The sequence below is a fragment of the Ranitomeya variabilis genome, chromosome 2 (assembly GCF_051348905.1).
Source record: "Ranitomeya variabilis isolate aRanVar5 chromosome 2, aRanVar5.hap1, whole genome shotgun sequence".
Classification (NCBI taxonomy): domain Eukaryota; kingdom Metazoa; phylum Chordata; class Amphibia; order Anura; family Dendrobatidae; genus Ranitomeya; species Ranitomeya variabilis.
Window position 1 is genome coordinate 93,664,652 of NC_135233.1, and position 25,185 is coordinate 93,689,836.

Here is a 25,185-nt window from a genome sequence, read left to right on the forward strand (position 1 = left end):
TACATCAACAGTCAAGGGGGAACCTGCAGCAAGACGGCCATGCTCGAAGTGACCCACATCCTCCGTTGGGCCGAGAGCAATTTGCCCATCTCGGCGGTCCACATACCAGGTGTGGAGAATTGGGCGGCAGACTTCCTCAGTCGCCAGGGGCTCGCCTCGGGCGAGTGGTCCTTCCACCCGGAAGTTTTTCAGCAGATTTGTCATCGCTGGGGGATCCCGGATGTGGACCTCATGGCCTCCAGGCTAAACAACAAGGTTCCCCAGTTCATTGCCCGATCCCTCGATGCACGTGCCGTCAGAGCAGATGCCCTGGTCCTGCCGTAGCATCAATTCCACCTCCCGTACATTTTTCCCCCTCTTCCCCTGCTACCGAGGGTCATCAAGAAGATCAGGGCAGAAGGGGTACCTGTGATCCTAGTTGCGCCGGACTGGCCGCACCGGGCATGGTACGCGGAACTGGTTCAGCTGGTCGCCGACGTCCCCTGGCGGCTTCCAGATCGAATGGATCTTCTCTCACAGGGCCCGATTTACCACCAGAACTCCGGGGCCCTGTCTTTGACGGCGTGGCCGTTGAATCCTGGATTCTAGCCCAAGCTGGATTCTCCCCTGAGGTATCCTCCATCATGATTAGTGCTAGGAAGCCCGTGTCCATGCGCATTTATCACCGTACCTAGCGAATCTTCTTCGCATGGTGCTACTCCCATGGACGATCTCCTCTGGTATTCTCCATCTCTTCCATATTGGAATTTCTCCAATCAGGCCTAGAGTCGGGTCTCGCACTTAGCTCTCTCAACGGACAGGTGTCAGCATTCAGTCCTGTTCCAACGAAAAATTGCCACCAGATTACCGGTTAAGACGTTCATTCAGGGAGTTTCCCATGTGGCGCCTCCCTATAAAATGCCTTTGGATCCATGGGATCTTAATTTGGTCCTTGGAGCTCTTCAGGAGACTCCTTTCAAACCACTGCAGGACGTCTCTCTGACCTTCCTTTCCTGGAAGGTGGTTTTTCTAGTGGCTATTACGTCAATCAGGCGTGTCTCGGAGTTGGCGGCTCTTTCCTGCTGACCCCCATTTCTGATTTTTCACCCAGATAAGGCAGTCTTGAGGACCCCTCCTTCTTTTCTACCCAAAGTCGTTTCCTCCTTCCACCTCAATGAGATTATTCTGCCTTCATTCTGCCCGGCACCAGTCCATCGCATTGAGAAAGCTCTGCACACTCTCGATGTGGTTAGGCCCTTCAACGGTATGTCTCACGGACTGCTCCCTTGCTCCCTGCTCCCAAGTCAGATGTCCTATTCGTATTTCCAGAGGGACAAAGGAAGGGCTTGCCCGCTTCTAAGGCTACTCTAGCCAAATGGATTCAATCGACTATTCAGGAATCCTATCATGTCAGGGGTGCTCCTATCCCAGTAGGGATTAAGGCCCATTCTACTCGGTCGGTGGGTGCCTCTTGGGCCATTCGGCACCAGGCATCAGCACAACAGGTCTGCAAAGCTGCGACTTGGTCCAGCTTGCATACTTTTACAAAACACTACCACATTCATTCTCTATCCTCTGCAGACGCTGCCCTTGGCAGGAGCATTCTGCAGTCTGCAGTACCTTAGCTGTAAGCCTATGGTACATGGGGTATTAGCAGCTATGTTGCTCCCCACCCAGGGACTGCTTTAGGACGTCCCATGGTCCTGTCCCCCAATCAGGCACAGGAGAAATAGAGATTTTTGTGTACTCACCGTAAAATCCTTTTCACCGAGCCAATCATTGGGGGGCACAGCACCCACCTTATTAGCCTATTGGCTTGTTGTTACTCCTTTGGTTTTGACATAGTTTTATTGTCTCTTTTTTAATACTCCTACTGCTTTACTACCGAACTGGTTGTATATTGGCCAGTGAGAGGGTGTATACTTCAGGGGAGAAGTTAATCTTTCTGTGTTAACTTAGTGTCCTAGTGGCAGGCAGCTTAACACCCATGGTCCTATGTCCCCCAATGATTGGCTCAGAGAAAAGGATTTTACGGTGAGTACACAAAAATCCCTATTTTTCTGTTGAGCTTGTATGTGCTGCGTTGAACCTGGCCAGGATCGCTGGAGCACACTGTTACCTACTTATAACCTGCCTGCTTCAGCACAGTGCTTACAAGCTAGACTGCGGCGGTGGTCGGTCTCCAGGGCAACAAGCTCTAAATAAAAGAAAAGTCCCCGTAATATCTCAAAACCGGCTTTTAATAAGCAGTAGATTGCAAAAGTGCCTTTTTTTACAACCACTATTCGAAAATATCCATCTACAAAGATGTGAATAACCCTCTAAGATAGAGGGCCGTCATGGTGTAAACAAATTAGTTTGGCTTAAAGGGGTTTTCTGGGCCTCAAGGTTCATTTAGAGAGGCCGAGGGCAGATCATCTATATACAAGTCGCAATGCTCTCATTTACTAGCCTTTTTACAAAGGCTGAGAATTACTGATGGGAACAGAACGATTGCTAATATGATCATTCTGCCCACATGCAGCATCATTTTATCAGCAGCACATGTTTACGTAGGGCAATGTGCTGCCAATAAGTAATCAAGCCTTTTCATTGGGTGATAGCTGGCACGTTTTATATGGATCAATGATCTAGAATGAATGTTCTTACGGTTTCTCGTTCACGGATTCTCAGCCAATCGCCGCTCTGTACTTATTAATGGCTGTTTGTGGCATTGCAGTGGAGATTAGCTATAGTGAACTTTAATACCAAGCTCAGCCACGACTAAAAGTACAGAGCTGCCTTGTAAACTATGAAGACAGTGCGGCACTTCAGTAAGCTGATCGCATGTTATTGATCTATCCTTAGGTTAGGCAATACTACTTGTTGCTCTGGACAGCCCCTTTAACAAGTACCAAATACCCTACCTTGTGCTTTGTCAATATGTATTCCATCTTTTATACTTCTTTATTTATCCAGAACCTTGTTGGTGTATGCACCTGCGGAACAGCCAACACTTGGAAGACCTAGAGAGGCAATGTCAGAAGTAAGTAGTATGTAATAAAGCACTAGAGTTCTTGAGTGTGTGCAACATTAGGTTTATGGTTTTACGTGTTGTCCTGAACGCGGCACTTTATCGGCAATATCACTGTTACATGCTATCTTCAGATATTGGTTCATTTAATTTCAATATAGTAAGGAGGTGTAAGTTACTACATCCATTTACTTCCTCCCCCGCCAAAGAGGCAGATACATAGATCAATAACAAGATACAACTAGAATGACAAAGAATTAAATGTAAAAAAAAAAATAAATTCAAAAACAAAGAAAAATCAGAAAAGGCGATCTGTGATCCTACACTACAAAATCATCTTTAGGCTACGTGCACACGTTCAGGATTTCTTGCAGAAATTTCCTGAGCAAAAGCGGACATTTTCTGCAAGAACTCCGCATGCAGTTTTTTTCCAAGTTTTTTGCTCGTTTTTGACGCGTTTTTTTTCCCCTGAGCTTCCCAGTGCATTAAATTGTTGAAAAAACGTGAAAAATCCGCAAAATTAATGAACATGCTGCGTTTTTTACCACGATGCGTTTTTTGCGCGGAAAAAAAAGCATCATGTGCGCAAAAATTGCGGAATGCATTCTAAATGATGGGATGCATAATGTATGCGGTTTTATAGCGAAAAAAACTCAAAATCCGCAACGTGTGCACACAGCCTTACTATAGAGCATCACATGTCGGACAAAACCAATAAAAGGCAGAAATCATAACTGTAACCAAATGTCTGCACCTTGGCAAGTGCAGAACCCTGAACCCACTCACCTCATTGACGAATATATTATGGTGATTGAAGAACCACAATATCCAGTGATCACGGTGTAACATAACAGCACACAAAACTAGAAAAGACGTACAATATGGTCCACATATGGCAATAGAAATTAAGTACAATGCAATTTTAAGTGAAGGGTCATCAGTTAAAATGAGTGACAGATGCACCACACGTTCTGCCGCGATCAGAAGCTTCATATCCTGGCTGTAATTTGCTTGATTTTTTTTACTACTTTTTCATGTTCCATCTCGTACATCTTTTTTTTTTTTGTTTGTTTCGTACGCTATGTTAGCATTAAACAGTGATTACTTTGGTATGGTGGGTCCTCTGTGTTATGTTTACCTGTGGGGGGATTGCATAGTGGCAGCCAATGTGTGAGCACCGCAGTTCTGCTCATGTAGACAGGACTGCCAGCTCAGCCGCTAAGCTCACTGGTTGGCTGCCATGCTGTCAGCGGGAGACTCTCTGTGCAGGACCCATCGAAAGAGAGTAAAGTAAAGCATGCTTTGTTTTTTGACAAACTGCTCCCATGGGCTAAGATTTTCTGAGAAGGGACAACCCCTTTAACTTCTCTTTTTATATTAATACCTTTCTGGGTTCAGATCTCAGTGTAATGGCTTTTGCATATTAACGCCTTCACAACCTTTGGCTTACCCAGTACGTCATGGTTGGTAAACGCTTGCCAACCTTGGACTTACTGGGTAAGTCATGGTTAAAATGCAGCACCGCGACAGTGATCGCATTAAGGGTATGTGCACACGTAAGAATTTCTTGCAGAAAATTCCTGACAAAAACCAGACATTTCTGCCAGAAATCCGCATGCGTTTTTTTCACGTTTTTTTCCGGAGCTTTCCCGATGAATTAAATACCGGGAAAAATGTGAAAAATCTGCAAAATTAATGAACATGCTGCTTTTTTTACCGCAATGCGTTTTTTTGTGCACAAAATTTGCGGAATGCATTCTAAATGATAGGATGCATATGTATGCATTTTTAATGCGTTATCGCGTTTTTATAGCGAAAAAAACACGAAAAATCCTGAACGTGTGCACATACCCTAAGGCTCCTGGTGAGTCACAGCAGAGCCCCCTGGTCTCTGTCACGGGGAATTTCGACACCCCCCACCCCCTCCCCCCCCTCAGCACCTATGAGCTCTGTGATTGGCTATTCAGAATTGAACAATCACCACATTTTCAGTGTGAGAATGCCTTATCATAAGCTGTTTGAAAATTGCTTGAAATTGCCATGTAATTGCCTAAAGCACTGATGCCCAGCCTATGATCGGTGCTGTAAGAGCACCGATCACAGGCTGGAGCCTAGTGACCCCGGCATTACCAGGTCTGATTGGAGACCTTGATATGACCGCCCTGTACAACCTTATCCTACCTTCGGACGGGTGCAGAGCTGTCATACTGTCGCGCTGTGCTTTGCTTTGTGGTGCCACAGACTTTTTAAACTTGTGCCATCGCTTCTGCTGGTGTTCCTGCGATTCCTGAAAGAAGACATTCCTGATACGATCCTGATCCCCAGCTTTTTCCTAACCCACCCCAATCACCTTATTCCCAATTATCCCCTCTCCCTAACCCCCCTCCCCACCCCCTTTCTGAGATGAAGGGCTGATCAGACCTTGCTTTCTTGATTTTTGGCAGTATATTTTTTTTTTAGTTTGTGCGTCCTGCAGCTGCCAATCTCTGATCAGTGGTGCAAATAACTGATCAATTTCTGTTCTTGCTGTTTTCTACGGCTTTTTTTCATCTTTATCTATTTTTTTTTCCCACCTCTTCCTTCTCATTGCAGGCAGAACAGATCGTATATGATCACTTCACCAACGAAAAATTCATTGAGCAGCTGATTAAATTTCTCTCTTTAGAAGATCGAAAAGGGAAGGATAAATTTAACCCTCGCAGGTTTTGCCTTTTTAAGGTAATGAATTGCAGTTAGTTGCATTGTTCTAGAAAATAGAAATGTTGCAAGTTTTTTTTTTCTCCACATTGTGTGATTATTCCACTGGTTATTATCAACGTGATGGTACGTGCTCTTCACAGGCTGTGTTGTGGACAGATCATATAAAACGTAACGTATTAATCGGCTTATAATTAATTTCTCTATTACTTAAAGGGATTGTCCGGACTAATGATATTTGATGTGACTCCTGCCCCCTCTTAATACCCTGTCTACTCCATAACCACCACCGATTAGCTGTTATCAGCTCTGACACTGGACCAGGAGCTCAGCTGCCTTTCTCCACAGCGGCCGATAATACAAAAAACAATCCCGACGTCTTTATTCCGCAAAGTCACTGTCAGGGAAGTCGTCTGTGTTCTTCCGGAGACCGCTAAGCAGACCATTTTGCTGTCGTTTTTTTCCTGCCATTGTCTTTCCTATATGTTTGAACTATAAAGAGCGGGCAGCTTTCAAAGTCACCAGAAAAATGAACATGCTGCTTCTTACACCACTTTATGGTATCCGAACCCTTAGGGTATGTGCACACGTTCAGGATTTCTTTCAGAAATTTCCTGACAAAAATCGGACATTTCTGCCAGAAATCCGCATGCGTTTTTTTTGCTCGTTTTTTCCCCAATGCATTAAATAGCGGGAAAAACGCGAAAAATCCGCAAAATTAATGAACATGCTGCTTTTTTTACCCCGATGCGTTTTTTTTCGTGGAAAAAAAATGCACCATGTGCACAAAAATTACGGAATGCATTCTAAATGATAGGATGCATATGTATGCGTTTTTTATGCGTTATCGCGAAAAAAAAAACGCGAAAAATCCCGAACGTGTGCACATACCCTTAAGCAGTTTGAAAGAAGTGTCGTTTTTACATTGCTGTGTTCTGTTTTCTGGGTTTTTTTTGGCACTTTTGCATTGCTTTTTCAGGCAGAATCCACCTGAAAAAGACGTCTTATGCATAGACTCCAAGCTGTACGTGGTAAACCATGGAGACCAGAGTATTGTGGCCCCTTCAAACTGTTGATGGAGGTCTTAAGTTATTGATATGCTTATATTTGATGGCTATCCAGCCAGTATTATTTGAGGGGCTCCTGTGTTATCTAATGCAAAGTTGACATTGCGCAAAAGATGTAATATATCAAATCCAATTTAATAAAGGCAGTTGTGAAAATAAACATTAAATGAGTTTTCCCATAAACATAAGTTCATTTTAATCAACAGATCTTGGAATAATAATAATTTCCACAATTGGATGTGTTTTATAATGTTCCTGTGCTGAGATAATCTTAGGCTACTTTCACACTAGCGTTGTTTTGCCTACGTCGCAATGCGTCGTTTAGGAGAAAAAACGCATCTTGCAAAGTTGTCTGCAGGATGCGTTTTTTGCCCATAGACTTACATTAGCGACGCATTGCGAGGTATGGACGGATGCGTCGGGTTTTGGCGGACCGTCGGCACAAAGAACGTTCCATGTAACTTTTTTCTTGTGCGTCGAGTCCGCCATTTTCTACCTGCATGCGTGGCCGGAACTCCGCCCCCCCCTGGAACTCACAATGGGCAGCGGATGCTTTGTAAAACTGCATCCGCTGCCCACGTTGTGCTACTTTAACACTGTTCGTCGTTACATCGGGCCAACGGTTTGCGACGGCCCCGTACCGACGTACTAGTGTGAAAGTAGCTTTATAAATGTGCCCTGTGCAGAAACATGGAAACATCTCCTGGGCGGGGGAAGCAACAGAGTATACAGACAGGACAGCTGGGATCACAGCTGATCCTTTTTGTGAGGTAAAACATTTTCCTGCCTGTTTTTAAACAATGTTTTACTTCAAAGAAAGAATCAGCTGTGATCCCCTGCTGTAATAGCTGTATACTTTCTCCCCCCTTCCCAGGAGCTGTGGTATGATCAGACCATGTCCCTGCACGGTCAGACACGGCCATTACCCAGGACACAGCAGGGGCACATTTATCAGATTATCTCAGCACAGGAACGTTTTATTTTACAAGCATCCAATCATAATTATGGAAACTATTCCAAGATCTATTGACTAAAACCAACTTTTGTTTGTGGGAAAACCACTTTAAGGCCATGTTCACACAGTGCGTTTTTTACCGCGGAACCGCGGCGGTTTTGCCGCTGCGGTTCCGCAGCTGTTTTCCATGCAGGGTACAGTACACTGTACCCTATGGAAAACAGGACACACTGTGCACATGGTCCGGAAATTTAAAAAAAAAGCCGTGCTGAATAGCTCCCGGAAAAAAGGAGCATGTCAATTCTTCTTCCTGAACCGCAGCGGTTCTGCACCCATAGACCTCCATTGTGAGGTCAAAATCGCAGTAAAACCCGCAGATCAAAAATATATCTGCGGGTTTTACTGCGGTTTGTTGTGCAGAACCGCTGCAGCCGGAAGTGCGGGGAAGCCGGCGGAAGTGCGGGGCCGGAAGTGCTTGGGCGGAGAGACATGGAGGCATACCGGCGCATGGGGATCGTGTCGGCCGTTTGATTGATTTGGTATGTGTGTGTGTGTGTATGTGTGTGTGTGTGTCTGTGTGTGTATGTGTCTGTGTGTGTATGTGTATGTGTGTGTGTATGTGTATGTGTGTGCGTGTCCCCATGCGACGCTAGTGCCACCATTGTGCTAAGTCGCCGTATGGACTACTACTCCCATCCGGTATTAGGATGGGAGAGTTGTCCCTGTGTCCGGCGACTTAGCACAATGGTAAAGTTACACCAAACACCTACACACAATACACATACATGACACACAGTACATACAACATATAACACAGAGTATATACTCACCAACAGCACACTTGTAGGCGAAGCCCTCGATCCTCCAGGAAAAAATCGCAAAATAATAAACCAAATCCATACTCCCTGTCCGCAGAATCCATAAAACGAGTGTCCCACGCCGATCGGCTGCTCTCCGGCGATACACTGCCAGGAGCGAAGCTCCTAGCAGTGTGTCGCGTACTGTTCCGGAGTTCAATGACTCCGGCGTCTCGGTTAACAGCAGTACAGCTGCGTTGAACTTTCCCACGCAGCACTGCCGTTAAGCGAGAGTGCCGGGGTCAATGACCGCCGGTAAACTCGCTCGCGCATGCGCAGTGACACACCGACAGGAACTATGGCTCCTGTCAGTGTGTTGCTGCATCCGTGGAGAGCAGACATATCTCTGGATGTGTCTGTTCTCCATGGAAAATCTTCGTGGGATACGTGGCACTGAAATACGTGGCACTGAAATATGTGGCACGTGGCACTTAAATACGTGGCACGTGGCACTGAAATACGTGGCACTGAAATACGTGGCACGTGGCACTTAAATATGTGGCACGTGGCACTTAAATACGTGGCACTGAGACACGTGGCACTTAAATACGTGGCACTGAAATACGTGGCACGTGGCACTGAAATATGTGGCACGTGGCACTTAAATACGTGGCACGTGGCACTGAAATACGTGGCACGTGGCACTGAAATACGTGGCACGTGGCACTTAAATATGTGGCACGTGGCACTTAAATATGTGGCACGTGGCACTGAGATACGTGGCACGTGGCACTTAAATACGTGGCACGTGGCACTAAAATACGTGGCACGTGGCACTTAAATACGTGATACGTGGCACTGAAATACGTGGCACTGAAATACGTGGCACTGAAATACGTGGCACGTGGCACTTAAATACGTGGCACTTAAATACGTGGCACGTGGCACTGAAATACGTGGCACTTAGGCTCTGTTCACATTTGCGTTGTGCGCCGCAGCGTCGGCGCCGCAACACACAACGCAAAGTAAAACGCAGCAAAACGCATGCACAACGCTGCGTTTTGCGCCGCATGCGTCCTTTTTTTGATTGATTTTGGACGCAGCAAAAATGCAACTTGCTGCGTCCTCTGCGCCCGGATGCGTGCGCTGCAGTGACGCATGCGGCGCAAAACGCGGAGCGCTGTCATTCAAAACACGTCCACTCATTTTGGTGTTTAGTCCCAAAATGGAGGATGGAAGAAGAAAAGGGTTGGCCAAGGAAATGACATCATTTCTTTTTTTTTTTTCCCCCACTGCAGTTAAAGCTTTATTTGTGTCAAACACAGACAATTTGCAGAGAAAACTGCATACAAAACGCACAAAAAACCGCACTAAAAAACGCACCAAAAAACGCACCAAAAAACGCACCTGCGTTTTCTGCAGAGACCTGCAGATTCAGTCAGGAAAAAAAAAGGATGGAAATCCTGAACGTGTGAACATAGCCTAAGGCTACGTTCACACGATCCGTTTTTCACTGCGGATTTTTCCGGTCCTTTTTCGGGGAAATCCGCAGTGGAAAACGGCGGTGCTTCTCTCGGCGGATTTGTGTCCTTTTTCTTCTGCGGATTCCACTGCGGGTTTCCAACTGCAGTTTCCTATTGGTGCTGTTGGAAACCCGCAGCGGAATCCGCTGAAAGAATTGACATGGTACTTCTTTTTTCCGTTGGCAAATCCGCACGGATTTTCCAGCGAAAAAAAGGATCGTCGGCACAGCGGGTTTTGTTTTCCATAGGGTAACATTGTACTGTACCCTGCATGGAAAACGGCTGCGGATCCGTAGCTGCAATTCCGCTACGGATCCGCAGCAAAAAACGGATCGTGTGAACGTAGCCTTAGGGTTTTTAAGCAAGGGCTTTACACCACTGTTGTGCGGTATAAAGTTACAAATGTTTGTGTAAGTAAGTTGTGACTTATTTTCCACTTCCCCTTACTTTTCAAAAGTGACGATAAGCGGGTGCATTATAGCAGGAGGAGACGGCTTTCTACACTAAAACCAAGTGTATCACTCGTATGATGCCATTCTTAGTAATTGTCTCCCTAAAATCCTATTCAGAAAAACATAGTCCCTGCCAGTACTGAGATCTACTATTAGTGTTTGTGTTTTTCAGCACTGTGCACAGATTTTTTATAGGGATGTTTGCCAGCCCTTCCATGATGTATCCTGCATTCTGTGGCAATCTGAACAGAGCTCACGGTTTGGCTCCTCATTTCTCACGTCGTATAGGCGGCCTTATTCTACGATAAGAAGCTGAGAAGCGAGACTCTCGGTGCCGAGTCCCTTCCTACAATGTTCTCAATGTCTGTGAATGATTCTAGAAACTCTATACTGAATATTAAGAAACTGAGAAGTTTGGTTGCATTCGGTATTTAACACAGAAGAATCCGATGAAGAAGCATGTCTGTCTAGATTGCTAATAAAATATCCTCCCTTTCTTCCAGGGTCTTTTCAGGAACTTTGACGATGCTTTCTTACCAGTCCTTACACCGCACCTGGAGCGTCTGGTGCAAGACTCTCACGAAAGCACACAAAGATGTGTGGCCGAAATTGTAGCAGGATTAATCAGAGGATCTAAACATTGGACATTTGATAAGGTAGTTTTGTAAGTGGTCATCTGTCAGAAAGATCAAATCGTATGTATTGGCATACAGATCTTTAAAATGTAAATCTATTAACACATTTATGTCTTCTATCTGTGGCTGCATTCCCCATCCATTTTAGCATTTTAGTTCAAATGCAAATGATGCAACAAGTGTTTTGGGTGTGATAGGTTTTAATAATGATCTTCCTCCCCAGGTTACCTGCCCAGCACTTCTCTGTGATGTAGATGCTAGGTGAGAACACAAGCTCTGGAGGCAGTGGCTTCTTTATAGGATGTAAATACAGCCTTTTCAAAGACGAGTCCAGCAATACCCTTACATGGTCACTTTGTTCCTCCCTTATGGAGAGATTAGCATTTTAATTCATATGCAGATGAGGCTGAAGAGCTATGGTATATTTGAAGCCTCTGTCACTCCAGCTCTATTCCCTCCTCCAGCTCTGCCTGTTTCTGCTTGACTGACAGCCTTTATGATGTGAGTCAGTAAAAGGAGCAGTCAGTCAAGCAGGAGGAGATGGTTCTGGGAGAAGGATAGAGCTGGAGTGACAGGCTTCAGATCTACAAATGGTTCTTCCGCCTCATTTGCATATTGATTCAAACAATGATTTCTCAGTAACTGACGAATAGACTGGCCATGTAAAGGTATTGCTATTTCCTTTGAAAGAGTTATATGTACTAATAAATCCTGATTTAAGTGCTTCATCATGCACAGAGCACTTGAGGCATTATTTGCATGTGAATGAAAGCGCTAATCAGGAATGCAGCAACAGAAAATATTAGTGTTGATGGATTTATATTTCCAAGACTTGCATGCCTTTATATGCGGATTTGTAGGGTTGATGCTGACAGATTTCCTTTAACATGTTCCGATCCTGTGATAAGGATCCCAAATACATTCATGTATGACAACCCTGACCGCACTTTGCTTACAGATTGCCACTAGTTGGTTGTCATGCAATCTGACAATGTAGTTTAGAGCCAGGTGTAATAAATGTATTTATTTACTTTTAGGGTACCGTCTCACGGTGGCACTTTTGTCACTACGATGGTACGATCCGTGACGTTCCAGCGATATCCATACGATATCGCTGTGTCTGACACGCAGCAGCGATCAGGGACCCTGCTGAGAATCGTACGTCGTAGCAGATCGTTTGGAACTTTCTTTCGTCGCTGGATCTCCCGCTGTCATCATTGGATCGGTGTGTGTGACACCGATCCAACGATGCGTTCGCTTGTAACCAGGGTAAACATCAGGTTACTAAGCGCAGGGCCGCACTTAGTAACCCGATGTTTACCCTGGTTACCATCGTAAAAGTAAAAAAAAAACAGTACATACTCACATTCCGGTGTCCGTCAGGTCCCTTGCAGTCTGCTTCCCGCTCTGACTGACTGCCGGCCGGAAAGTAAGAGCAGATCACAGCGGTGATGTCACCGCTGTGATCTGCTTTCACTTTACGGCGGCACTCAGTCAGAGCGGGAAGCAGACGGCAAGGGGCCTGACGGACACCGGAATGTGAGCATGTACTGTTTTTTTTTTTTTTTACTTTTACGATGGTAACCAGGGTAAACATCGGGTTACTAAGTGCGGCCCTGCGCTTAGTAACCCGATGTTTACCCTGGTTACCTGGGGCCTTCGGCATCGTTGGTCGCTGGAGAGCTGTCTGTGTGACAGCTCTCCAGCTACCACACAACGACTTTCCAACGATCACGGCCAGGTCATATCGCTGGTCGTGATCGTTGGAAAATTGCAGAGTGTGACAGTACCCTTACTCACTTTTATAAAGGGACGAGCACTACACAGAGTAAGCAGAAGCTTTGCTCTCGCCCCCCCAAGTTATCTACTTTTCTTTTTTTTCTTTGGGAGCCTCCTTCTGCAATATCCAGGTCACAACTACAGACTCTGGAGTGTTTATTTACAAAGATGTATTTTAAACGATGTATGTAAGGCCGGTTTCACACTATCGTTTGTGTGTGCAGCATAGGGCTGCGTACTTCTTACCTTCAGATCCGCAAACATCCGCATCCGTCCTGCGTACCCATCTTTAACATTATGTACGTAGGGTCATGCGTGGTCATGCGTTGTATGCAGATGTGTCCCCGTGGGGTGTTTTGATATGCCCGCCGAACGCACGGGGACACATCTGCATACAACGCATGACCACGTATGTCCCTACGTACACAATGTTAAAGATGGGTACGCAGGACGGATGCAGATGTTTGCGGATCTGAAAGTACAGTAATAAGAAACCAGCCCTATGCTGCACACACAAACGATAGTGTGAAACCGGCCTAATTGCATGGGGTATGGTCAGTGTGTCCAGTTTGGAAGACCAGTGAACAACTTCTCCAATAAAGCAACATCAATGTGTAAGAAATGCCATTATCATGAAAAATACAGCATTGAATGACAAGGCTACTGACCAATATTATTCACAATACCAATATCAAATGATAAGAATATCGCATGACAACAATATCCTTACTTAGATTCTAGGGACGGTCAGCAAAGAAAGCACACCAAGAAAAGTGTACAAAAAGAAATTTTTTATCTTATGCAGTATAAAATTGATAGGACAAATAAAATCATTCCAAAAAAGGAGCACTAATTCCTTAAGCTTACGGTCCTTCACATAATGTCATGATACCAGAAAAAAATCACTTGTGGTAACCTAGTTTCTCCTAGTTATGCCACCTTGGTGTGGCCGTCCTCTCTCAGGGACACATCCCTGAATGCCTACCTTCTTTCAGTCTGTTTCTTTCCCCCCTAGATTTCCTCCCTTGTCACACTTGGGTCTTTATATCCCTTTATGGGAAGCAAATATATCCCTCCTCCTTCACCCTGGAGACACGATGTCTCACCTTATGAGCAGGGATCTGCTCTGATCTACTTGTTCTTCCCTATAGTGTGCTTACAAAGGATAATGACATCCTGATTCTTCGTTACCACATGTTATTTAAATTACCAGAGACATGTTGACCAGGTTGTATCACCCCCTAATAGTTGTCATTCCTTGTGGACTCGGGAGTAGGGTTGATCAAACATGTTCGGATTCGGTCGCCGAATATTAATTTACCATATTCTTGCCACATTTGTGCCAAATTTATGTTTGATTGGTTCCAAACATGTTCGGTCATTTCTACTCCTTTTGACTCCAATGACATTCGGCTGTGTTCGAATATTGCAAAAAGAATATTCACCACCGATCGTAATCTAAACAGAATTTTGAAAAATTCGCTCAACTCTACTCGGGAGCCTTTGCACTTCCAAGATACTGTAACCAGTGATATGGAGCATCCTGATTTAGCACTCCTTGAGACCCTTTTACAAATGGAGCAGAGGCCTAAATGTTAGCTGCAGAATACAATACGATATTCACCCATATTTCGTTATCTCCTATCTTACAAATGTAGTATTTAAGATCCAGATGTAAAAAGAATTCACATTTTGTTTCCTACATGGAGCTGTACATTAAAAGCATTGATTAATGAAACTGTTTTGTAGGTTGAAAATCTCTGGAAATTTTTGTGCCCGCTACTGAGAACCGCATTGGCCAACATCACAGTGGAGACGTACAGTGATTGGGGAACCTGTGTTGCAACTTCATGTGTAAGTCGCCATCTGTCCAGTTTCTTATTGTAGTCACAAGTTAGCCGCCATTGTTGGTGAATGTTACATTGGGAAATAAATGTTTTCATTAAGCATTGCCCAAAAAAACAAGTTGTACATGTTGTGTAGTAGCAGTGTCTGCAGTCATTGAAAGACTATGTTGGCTCACACTGTAGTCACCCAAATACCTGTAAGGCTATGTGCACACGTTCAGGATTTTTAGCGTTTTTTCAGCCGTTTTCCGCTGCAAAACCTTAAAGAAAGGCTTGCATAATCATCCTATAATTTCTAATGCATTCCGCATTTTTTGTGCACATGCTACGTTTTTTTCTGCGGCGGAATTGCATTCTGGAAAAAAACGCAGCATGTTCATTCTTTGTGCGGAATCGCGGCAATTCTCCACACATAAAATACATTGATTCGCTTACTTCTCGCATGGGGTTATGTCCACCATAAGGGAAGTAAGCGGATAATGTGCAGTTGGTACCCAGGGTGGAGGAGAGGAGACTTAACTCCAGGCCCTGGGAACCATATACCTGTAAAAAAAAAATAAAGAAAGAATTTCGTGATATTCTCACCTTCCGGCGGCCTTCCCGCTCCTTGCGATGCTCCTGTTCCCAGTAATGCCTCGTTACAATGACTTGTGATGATGTAGCGGTCTCATGTGATGCTACGTCATCTGGGGTCACGAGGCATTAGTAGGAACAGGAGCATCGCGAGGAGCGGGAAGGTGAGAATATCACGATTTTTTATTTTTAACAATAGATCTTTTTACTATTGATGCTTCATAGGCAGCATCAATAGTAAAAAGTTGGTCACACTTGTCAACCGCTAATGTTGACAAGTGTAACCTACCTGTCAATCCGTTTTCCAAGTGATGCTACAGATCGCTTGGAAATCGCTAGCGTTCTGCAAGCTAATTGCGCTTGTAAAACGCTAGTGTTTAGCGGGAATAGGCATGCCAATTCTGCATGCGTATTTCTCCTACGCCTCATTGGGGGACACAGGACCATGGGTGTTATGCTGCTGCCACTAGGAGGACACTAAGTAAACAGAAAGATTAACTCCTCCTCTGCAGTATACACCCCTTCACTGGATACAATTTCAACCAGTTCTTGCTTAGTGTCTGTAGGAGGCACTTGGGTCTGTTTTCAGGCCCCAACTTTCTTATTTTTATTTTAAAGCTTTTAGTTTTCTGTAAATTTTTAATTTTTTACTTAACGGAGTGAAGGGGGCGACGGGTTCCTTTTTTAATAGGGTCCGCTCTCCCCCGAACCATCAACAGGCGAGCACGGCGAGTATACCTCCCCGTCCCTCTCCTGCGACGTATGGGGCACGCCTAATCTACGCTAGGGCGACGGTTCCTATACGGTCCCGCTCTCCCCCCTGTAAGATGGCGAGCACATGGAGTATACCTCTTATGTGCATCTCCCGGGCTCCACCGCACTCAAGCCCTCATCTTGGCGTCTCGTAGTCCCCACAGTAGCCGTAAGCCCCCTGTGGCAGGCGCAGAAGAACCCTGCAAAATCTCCAAGCGGCAGGCACAGCTGTAAGTCCCCTGAGAAGGCAAGCATGCTTCAGGAGGCTCTCCGTCCCCCGACACAGGGAGGATCGATTGAGCTGGAGGTGGTCCCTCCTTCGGTGAGTACTATCTTCCTCACGCTGCCGGCGTGGGAAGAAGCGGTCCGGGTCCCTGGGGAGAGGTACCGCTGGCTAGATGCCAGCGACGATCGTTAGGCGCGGCGTCGCGGCCGCCAGAGCGCTTCGCCGGCCGGCTCCACTAATTTAGTCCCCGGCTTCTCCAGCCGGACTAGGCCGCAGTTCAAAAACCCCGCCCACGCCGGAGCCCCGCCCACTGTTCAGGCGCTTCTCGTTTTGAATGAGAAGAGCCCTGCAAATCTCGGGCGCCATCTTGGGACTCCACTGCTGCAGGGAAATACAGCCGAAAACGCCACCTCCCTCTCTTCCTCCCTGGGGACACCAGTTCAGGACCGTGGGTAAGCTGCTCCGCTACATAGGGAAAAGCTTAACCCCTTCCCTGCTCACATAACTGCTACTGCGGTTTATCGGAGATAGACATTCACTATGTCTCAATCTATGGACGCAAAAAAAAAAAAGAAAAAAAAAAAAAGGGGACAAAAAGCACACTGTATTTTTTACCATTTGTGCCACTTGCAAGTCTGCTTTGCCAAGTGCCCACAGTACCCCCTTGTGCCAGAACTGTGACCTGGCCAGTGCGCAGCCGCCTTCTGCCGCCACTTCCTATGTCGTCTCCTGAGTGGGCCGCGCACGTTCAGTGGAATCCTTGGTCAAGGCATTGGACTCTTTCCGTGGGTCCTCCTTAAACCAGAATTCACCTCCGTCGGCTGCGACGGAATCTGGTAACGGCGAGGGGCTGTCCGACCACAGGGGGCGCACCGTTGTACGGGACTCCCGGGGTTCCAGGAAAAGGACCCTTTCCCCATCTCCCGTACACGCTCGAGCTTCAGCTTCTGCAAGCTCATCTTCTCGCTCCCCCTCCCCTGAGGGTCGCAGCGTACAGGGCTCAATATATGAGTCGGAGGAATCTTTAACCCAAGACTCCTCTATTGGTCAGGCATTAATGGTGGACGATGAATCTGCTTCCTCTCAGGAAAACGCGTCCAAAAGATATTTGCTAATCACCCTGAGTTTCAGGATATTATCCAAAACACAGGGAGCACCCAGAAAAGCGCTTTACGGCTCAAAAAGCCACGGAAGCTAAATATCCTTTCTCAAGGGATCTGGTGAAGGGCTTACTTCTTTCTCCTTCTGGATCCTGCCGTGTCGCGGCTTGCATCCAAAACAATCTTCTCTCTGTCAGACGATTCATCAGTCAAAAACCCTTCTGACCGCCAGATTGATTATTTGGCTCGCTCAGTCTTTGAAGTCTCAGGAGCAGCCCTCCTTGCATCCTTTGCAGCTTCCTGGGTAGCTAAGGCAATGGTGGCCTGGGCTGAGGTGTTGACCTTTACCGTCCACGGCAGTAATCTTCCCCCAGAGACGGCCAGACTAGCTAACCAGTTAGCTCAGGCCGGAGATTTTGTTGTTAGCGCCTCCATAGATGCGGCTAATTGCGCAGCGCAAGCGGCTGCTAACGCAATTTCCATCGGGGGGACCCTATGGCTCCGCGATTGGTGAGCAGACTCTGCTTCCAAAAGGTCGCTGACCTCTCTTCCTTACCAAGCGGGTCGTTTATTTGGGGGAAAACCTAGACCAAATCATTTCTGACGCTACGGGAAAAAAAAAAAAAAAAAAAAGTGAATTTCTTCCCCAGCAAAAACCGGCCCGGCCCTTTCGGAATCAGCAGCAGTTTCGATTCCGGTCATTTCGTAACAACTGCAGTTTGTCGTCCTCTTCCCCTGGTTCGGGACGTCGGGACAACAGAACTTCCCAGGTCTCATACAGACCAAACCGTTCCTGGAAACCCGGACCCAGGCCGTCTGCCCCTGAGCCGTCCGCATCCCTTAAACCTTCTCAATGACTCGTTGGCGTGTCCGGCGGACACCGACAAAGTAGGCTGACGCCTTCTTTTGTTCCGTCAACAGTGGCTCTCGGTCGTTCACGATGAGTGGGTCAGAGAGCTCGTGTCTTCCAGATACAAAATCGAGTTTTTCTTCACGCCATACAGGCGCTTCAAAAGGACTGTGTCATCACTCCAGTCCCTCGAGACCAAAGGTTCACGGGGTTTTACTCCAACCTTTTCGTGGTCCTAAAGAAGGACGGGACTCTACGGCCCATACTGGATCTCAAACTGCTCAAACAAATTCGTACGGGTCCGACACTTCAGGATGGACTCCCTCCGTTCCGTTGTCGCGTCCCTGGAAAAAGGAGAGTTCCTTGCATCCATAGACATCAAAGATGCCTATCTACACATCCCAATTTTTCCCTCTCATCAGCACTTCCTGCTCTTCGCAGCCCAAGAAGAACACTTCCAGTTTGTGGCCTTGCCCTTCGGACTTTCCACCGCCCCCAGAGTCTTCACAAAGGTCATGGCGGCTGTCATGGCCATTGTTCACGCTCGGGGAGTGGTAGTCCTGCCATATCTGGACGACCTATTAATCAAAGGTCCGTCCCAGTCTGCCTGCGAGGAGTCGGTGAGCATCACCGTGGATTCTCTTTCTCGCCTGGGTTGTAAGATCAACTTCGAGAAATCATCTCCAGTGCCGGCCCAGCAAATCTGCTTCCTGGGCATGATTTTGAACTCTTCCCGCGGGCTGGTCATTCTCCCTCCAGAGAAGGTTCTATCCTTACAACAGGGAGCACGCAGGCTCTTCCGCCCAGTCCCTCACTCCATTCGCTTTGCGATGCGCATCCTCTGGAAAATGGTTGCGGCGATGGAAGCCATTCTGTTTGCGCAGTGCCATCCCCGTCCCTTGCAACAGGCGCTCCTTTTAGCCTGGGACAGAAGCCCGGTTTCTCTCGACCGTCGCTTTCATCTACCCCCCCACAGGTCAGGCAGACCCTCAGGTGGTGGACACTACAGTCTTCCTTGAACCAAGGGAAATCCTTTCTTCCTGTGCGCTGGTTAGTGGTGACTACCGATGCCAGCCTTTTTGGCTGGGGTGCAGTTTTTATTCACCACACGGCACAGGGTCGTTGGTCCACGAGAGAGTCACGTCTCCCAATCAATATCCTGGAAATTTGAGCGATCATTCTCGCTTTACACAACTTTCACCACCTTCTCGCAGGTCATCCCATCAGAATTCAATCTGACAATGCCACAGCCGTGGCGTACATCAACCCACAAGGGGGAACCCGCAGCAGAGCAGCCATGCGCGAAGTCTCCCACATCCTGCGCTTGGCAGAGACCAATCACTCGCTCATATCGGCGATCCACATACCGGGCGTGGAGAATTGGGAAGCTGACTTCCTCAGTCGCCAAAGTCTTGCTTCGGGCGAGTGGTCCCTCCATCCGGAAGTCTTCCAGCAGATTTGCCTTCGCTGGCTGACGCCGGATGTGGATCTCATGACCTTGAGGTTCAACAACCAGGTTCCCCAGTTCATTGCCCGTTCCCACGATCCTCGCGCCATCGGAGCAGATGCCGTGGTTCTGTCGTGGCATCCGTTCCAGCTGCCATACATTTTTCCGCCCCTTCCTCTGCTTCCGAGAGTCATCAAAAAGATCAGAGCAGAGGGGAGACCGGTGATTCTCGTCGCGCCCGACTGGCCGCGCCGAGCATGGTACGCGGAACTCGTCCAAATGGTCGCCGACACCCCCTGGCGCCTTCCAGATCGCACGGACCTTCTCTTCCAGGGCCCGATTTGCCACCAGAACTCTGGGGCCCTGTCTTTGACGGCGTGGCCGTTGAATCCTGGATTTTAGCCCAAGCCGGATTCTCTCCGGGGGTTTCTTCCACCATGATTTGCGCTAGGAATCCTGTATCCATGCGCATTTATCATCGCACCTGGCGTATCTTCTTTTCATAGTGCAATACCCATGGACGTTTGCCCTTAGTCTTTTCCATTCCGTCCATTCTGGAGTTTCTCCAATCAAGTTTAGAGTCAGGCCTTGCCCTAAGCTCGCTCAAGGGACAAGTGTCCGCCTTGTCTGTTCTATTCCAACGAAGGATCGCTTCCAGACTGCCGGTTAAGACGGTCATCCAAGGAGTCTCCCGGGTGGTCCCTCCTTATAGAATGCCTTTGGCGTCATGGGATCTTAACTTGGTTCTCGGAGTTCTTCAGGAGGCCTCTTTCGAACCATTGCAGGACATCTCTCTCACTCTCCTCTCATCGAAGGTGGTCTTTCTAGTGGCAATTACGTCAATTAGGAGAGTTTCTGAGTTGGCGGCTCTCTTGCCGACCCCCCCCCCCTTTTCTGAATTTTCACCCAGACAAGGTGGTTTTGAGAACCTCTCCCGAGGACATTGTCTTGCCGTCTTTCTGTCCTGCACCTACTCATTGTATCGAGAAAGCTCTCCATACTCTGGATCTGGTTAGAGCTCTTAGGAGGTGCATATCTCGCACGGCTCCCTTCCGTAAGTCGGATGTCCTCCTCGTGCTTCCGGAGGGACATAGGAAGGGTCTACCTGCCTCAAAGGCCACTCTAGCCAAGTAGATTTGTTCCGCTATTCAGGAATCCTATCGTGTCAGGAACACTCCTGTCCCAGCTGGGATTAAGGCGCATTCCACCCGGTCGGTCGGTGCTTCTTGGGCCATTCGGCACCAGGCGTCCGCACATCAGCTTGTAAAGCTACGACTTGGTCCAGTCTGCATACTTTCACGAAGCACTACCTCATCCATACTCAGGCTTCGGCAGACGCTGCCCTCGGCAGGCGCATTCTGCACACAACGGTACCTCAGTAAGCTGGTGGTACATGGGGTATTAGCATATTGCTCCCCACCCAGGGACTGCTTTTGTACGTCCCATGGTCCTGTGTCCCCCAATGAGGCGTAGGAGAAAAGGAGATTTTTGTGTACTCACCGTAAAATCTTTTTCTCCGAGCCACTCATTGGGGGACACAGCACCCACCCTGTTAGCCTGTTTTGGCTTGTTGTTACTTCTTTGGTTTTGACATAGTTTGTCTTTGTTCATGCTCCTACTGCTTTACTACCGAACTGGTTGAAATTGTGTCCAGTGAAGGGGTGTATACTGCAGAGGAGGAGTTAATCTTTCTGTTTACTTAGTGTCCTCCTAGTGGCAGCAGCATAACACCCATGGTCCTGTGTCCCCCAATGAGTGGCTCGGAGAAAAAGATTTTACGGTGAGTACACAAAAATCTCCTTTTCCCATGGCAGGGAGTTGCAGAATTGCCGCGGAAATTCTGCAACATGTGCACATAGCCTAAAAGTGCTGAGATTTTTCGCAGCAAACCTTTTCTTCACCTTTTTAATGTCTTTCTGTTTCCTTTAGGAGAGCAGAGATCCTCGGAAACTTTACTGGCTGTTTGAGCTGCTGTTAGAGTCTCCAGTGAGCGGAGAAGGAGGCTCCTTCGTCGATGCCTGGTATGTGCATAAGAGAACAGCAATGAGATCCCGGAGACCCTGAAGTGCATTAAATAATGCGTGTTCTGTGCTCGAAAAGCATGTTAATGTATGGTGCAGCCTCATGTGCAGAGCCCATCCATCTGGATTCTGCAGCAGCCAGGATCAACACAAAATGGTCATCTTCATACCCCGAGAATGTCAATGAGATTAGCAGCAGCAGTGTGCTTTTACAGAAAGAGGCGGATTTTTTTATTTTTTTTTTGCAGGGCTGTCGGTATCCTTGCAATGTGATACCAGGGAGCTGATGCGTTGCCAAAACTGTAACTAAAAAAACATGTGTATGTGTAAAATATTGATGTGCATAAGGTGGCACTGCATTCAGGCATCTATTCAGTGGCTCCATCGGGGCTTGTGTCTGAACCTCCGCAAAACAGGATACGAGTGTATGCGCCAAATGGGGCTATAGACTATAATGGTGCCGACAGAGAATGTGAGCTCGTCGTGCTCCACATTCGGGTATATACGCTTACTGAAGACTGACGCCTCGTCTACTACGTATGAGTGTCCTTCTGAAAATGACGCACGTCAGATCTCATGTTCATTCTATCAACACCATTATAGACGAAGACCCACATATGCAGGAATCCCGTTTTGCTGGTGGTTCTGACGTAAATCACTATGGATCCACTGAACACGGTGTGAAAGCACCCTAACACCCTGTAATACCAGAGAATTAATCACTTTTTAAAGCCAGTTTATGGGGCAAAAAATAAACATAGGAGAAAATTAAAAGCTGAAATGCACATAATTGGTATCGCCACTTGTATAACCACTTCCGCTATTAAACTATGTTATTTATATTAAAAAGTATATAAAAAGTAGTCAAAATCAAGCGAATGACAATAAAAGTGAAGCTCTAAAATCAGTCCGCGAAAATACTATTTATTTATTTATTTTTCCCTAAATTTTCTCTTGCAAAGATAGGAACACATAAAAATGGCTGAATATTACTTTAGGCCCCGTCTCACTTAGCGATTTACCAACGATCACGACCAGCGATACGACCTGGCCGTGATCGTTGGTAAGTCGTTGTGTGGTCGCTGGGGAGCTGTCACACAGACAGCTCTCCCCAGCGACCAACGATCAGGGGAACGACTTCGGCATCGTTGAAACTGTCTTCAACGATGCCGAAGTCCCCCTGCAGCACCCGGGTAACCAGGGTAAACATCGGGTTACTAAGCGCAGGGCCGCGCTTAGTAACCCGATGTTTACCCTGGTTACCAAAAAAACAAACAGTACATACTCGCCTTTCGGTGTCCAGGTCCCTTGCCGTCTGCTTCCTGCTCTCACTGAGCCGCCGTACACTGAGAGCAGAGCGCAGCGGTGACGTCACTGCTGTGCTCTCACGTCTCACTGTACGGCCGGCAGTCAGTGAGAGCAGAGCGCAGCGGTGACGTCACTGCTGTGCTCTCACTGTACGGCCGGCAGTCAGTGAGAGCAGGAAGCGGACAGCAAGGGACCTGACGGACATCAGAAGGCGAGTATGTATTGTTTGTTTTTTTTTACATTTACGCTGGTAACCAGGGTAAACATCGGGTTACTAAGCGCGGCCCTGCGCTTAGTAACCCGATGTTTACCCTGGTTACCAGTGAAGACATCGCTGGATCGGTGTCACACACACCGATTCAGCAATGTCAGCGGGGCCTCAACGACCAAAAAAAGGTCCAGGCCATTCCGACACGACCAGCGATCTCGCAGCAGGGGCCTGATCGCTGGTACGTGTCACACATAGCGAGATCGCTATGGAGGTCGCTGTTGCGTCACAAAACTTGTGACTCAGCAGCGATCTCGCTAGCGATCTCGCTATGTGAGACGGGGCCTTTTGGTAATAGCAAGTTTCTACAGGTAGATAATAAATTAACGTTTATACCTCACAGTAAACGCTGTGAAAATAATGTTAAAATTGCTCTGTCTTCCCTTTCACAACACTGTTCCGAAAAAAGCTGTGTGCAAGTTAAAGGGTTTGACCTGGACTTAGATATGGATAACCACTAATTGGTCAGGATAGGTCATCAAGTCATGCGAGCACCGGAAGTATCAGCTGTCCTCGGGCACTGCAGCTCCGCTCCTATTGAAGTGAATATGAGCTGTAGTACCCAAGAACGACCACTACAGAGCATGGCGCTGTGGTGTTCCTGGCTCTGTACACTGCGATCAGTGGCAGAGGAGCCAGATAACTGCAGATCGGGGGGCGCCGGACATCAGATTCTCAGTGATTTAATATTGATAGGTTATCAATAGCTTAATCCTGGATGGACAATTCATTTTTAAACAAATGTACTATATGTAGCCCAGAATAGTGGTATTTAAGAATCTGCATTATTCCACACAAAAAAGCCCTCATATGGCCATTTATGCAAGAAAGTCATTGTTTTCACTTTGCAGAAATAAAATAAAAAAATAAAAATCACTGGTTCCTTGATTAGATGTAAGGGCTTGTTGGGTGCACAGACATAAGGTAGCCATATCTCAGTCAGCACCTTGGTCTTTTGTATGGAGAGCATAGGTGCCATATGACCTTCCACCACCTGCCGCACTGATGGCGGTACCTTTATGGGGCCATATATTAATGACCACATCTAATCTCCTTCCGCAGCCGACTATATGTTCTTCAGGGAGGTCTTGCACAACAGGAATGGCGCGTTCCAGAGTTACTTCACAGATTGCTGACCTATCTAGAGCCAAAGTTAACCCAAGTCTACAAAAATGTCCGAGAGCGAATTGGAAGGTGAGTGACTTTACTATGTATTAAAGAGGAATTTTGAACTTTTTAAAAATTGAAGGGTCTGTCTGCGTTTGTGCTTATAGACGTGGTCCCTCGCAGAGAGGGAATCCCTTTGTGAAGTCCCCATGCCATAATTTGGCATATGGAGATGTTTTTGGGCTTGTCAGTAGATCCTGAATATGACCCCAGCCTCCTCGCTGGTCCTTTTCTTGCAGTGTGCTGACTTACATATTCATGATTGATGTCTCGTTGCTAAACACTGCGCCCACCAAGTCTCCTCGGATTTCTGAATTCACTGCACGTGTTCTTGAGAAATTGAAGCCCCTCATGGAGGCTGATGAGGAAATCCAAAATCATGTGATGGAAGAAAATGGAGTTGGGGAACAAGATGAGAGAACCCAGGCCATTAAATTGATGAAAACCAGTAAGTGGTTGCTGTAATATGCTTTTGATTGGAGTTGGTTTGCACAGATTACAGTTTTCATACTTATTATATGCTGCTTATATTTTGGTAGTAGTGAATCCTAATGCTGACGTTTCCAATGTGTATTATTTTACAGTATTGAAATGGATTATGGCGAGTGCAGGAAGGTCTTTTTGTACCGCCGTGCCGGAGCAGCTGCAGCTTCTACCACTCCTGTTCAAGGCAAGCGTCCTATATGTCACATATGTAATGTGTGTGTATTATGCACTTCTCAGTAATG

At 46.9% G+C, this 25,185-nt stretch overlaps 1 protein-coding gene across 1 annotated transcript in view; it reads left to right on the top strand.

The window, feature by feature from the left end:
• Nucleotides 1–25,185, top strand: part of PSME4 (proteasome activator subunit 4) — a 222,369-nt gene that overhangs the window by 178,149 nt on the left and 19,035 nt on the right. Inside the window, exons 34-41 of the mRNA XM_077282708.1 lie at nucleotides 2,938–3,004; nucleotides 5,585–5,710; nucleotides 10,987–11,139; nucleotides 14,647–14,751; nucleotides 21,623–21,714; nucleotides 24,353–24,484; nucleotides 24,697–24,905; nucleotides 25,042–25,127. Coding sequence (XP_077138823.1) covers nucleotides 2,938–3,004; nucleotides 5,585–5,710; nucleotides 10,987–11,139; nucleotides 14,647–14,751; nucleotides 21,623–21,714; nucleotides 24,353–24,484; nucleotides 24,697–24,905; nucleotides 25,042–25,127 — 970 coding nt within the window. The remainder of the gene's footprint in view (nucleotides 1–2,937; nucleotides 3,005–5,584; nucleotides 5,711–10,986; nucleotides 11,140–14,646; nucleotides 14,752–21,622; nucleotides 21,715–24,352; nucleotides 24,485–24,696; nucleotides 24,906–25,041; nucleotides 25,128–25,185) is intronic.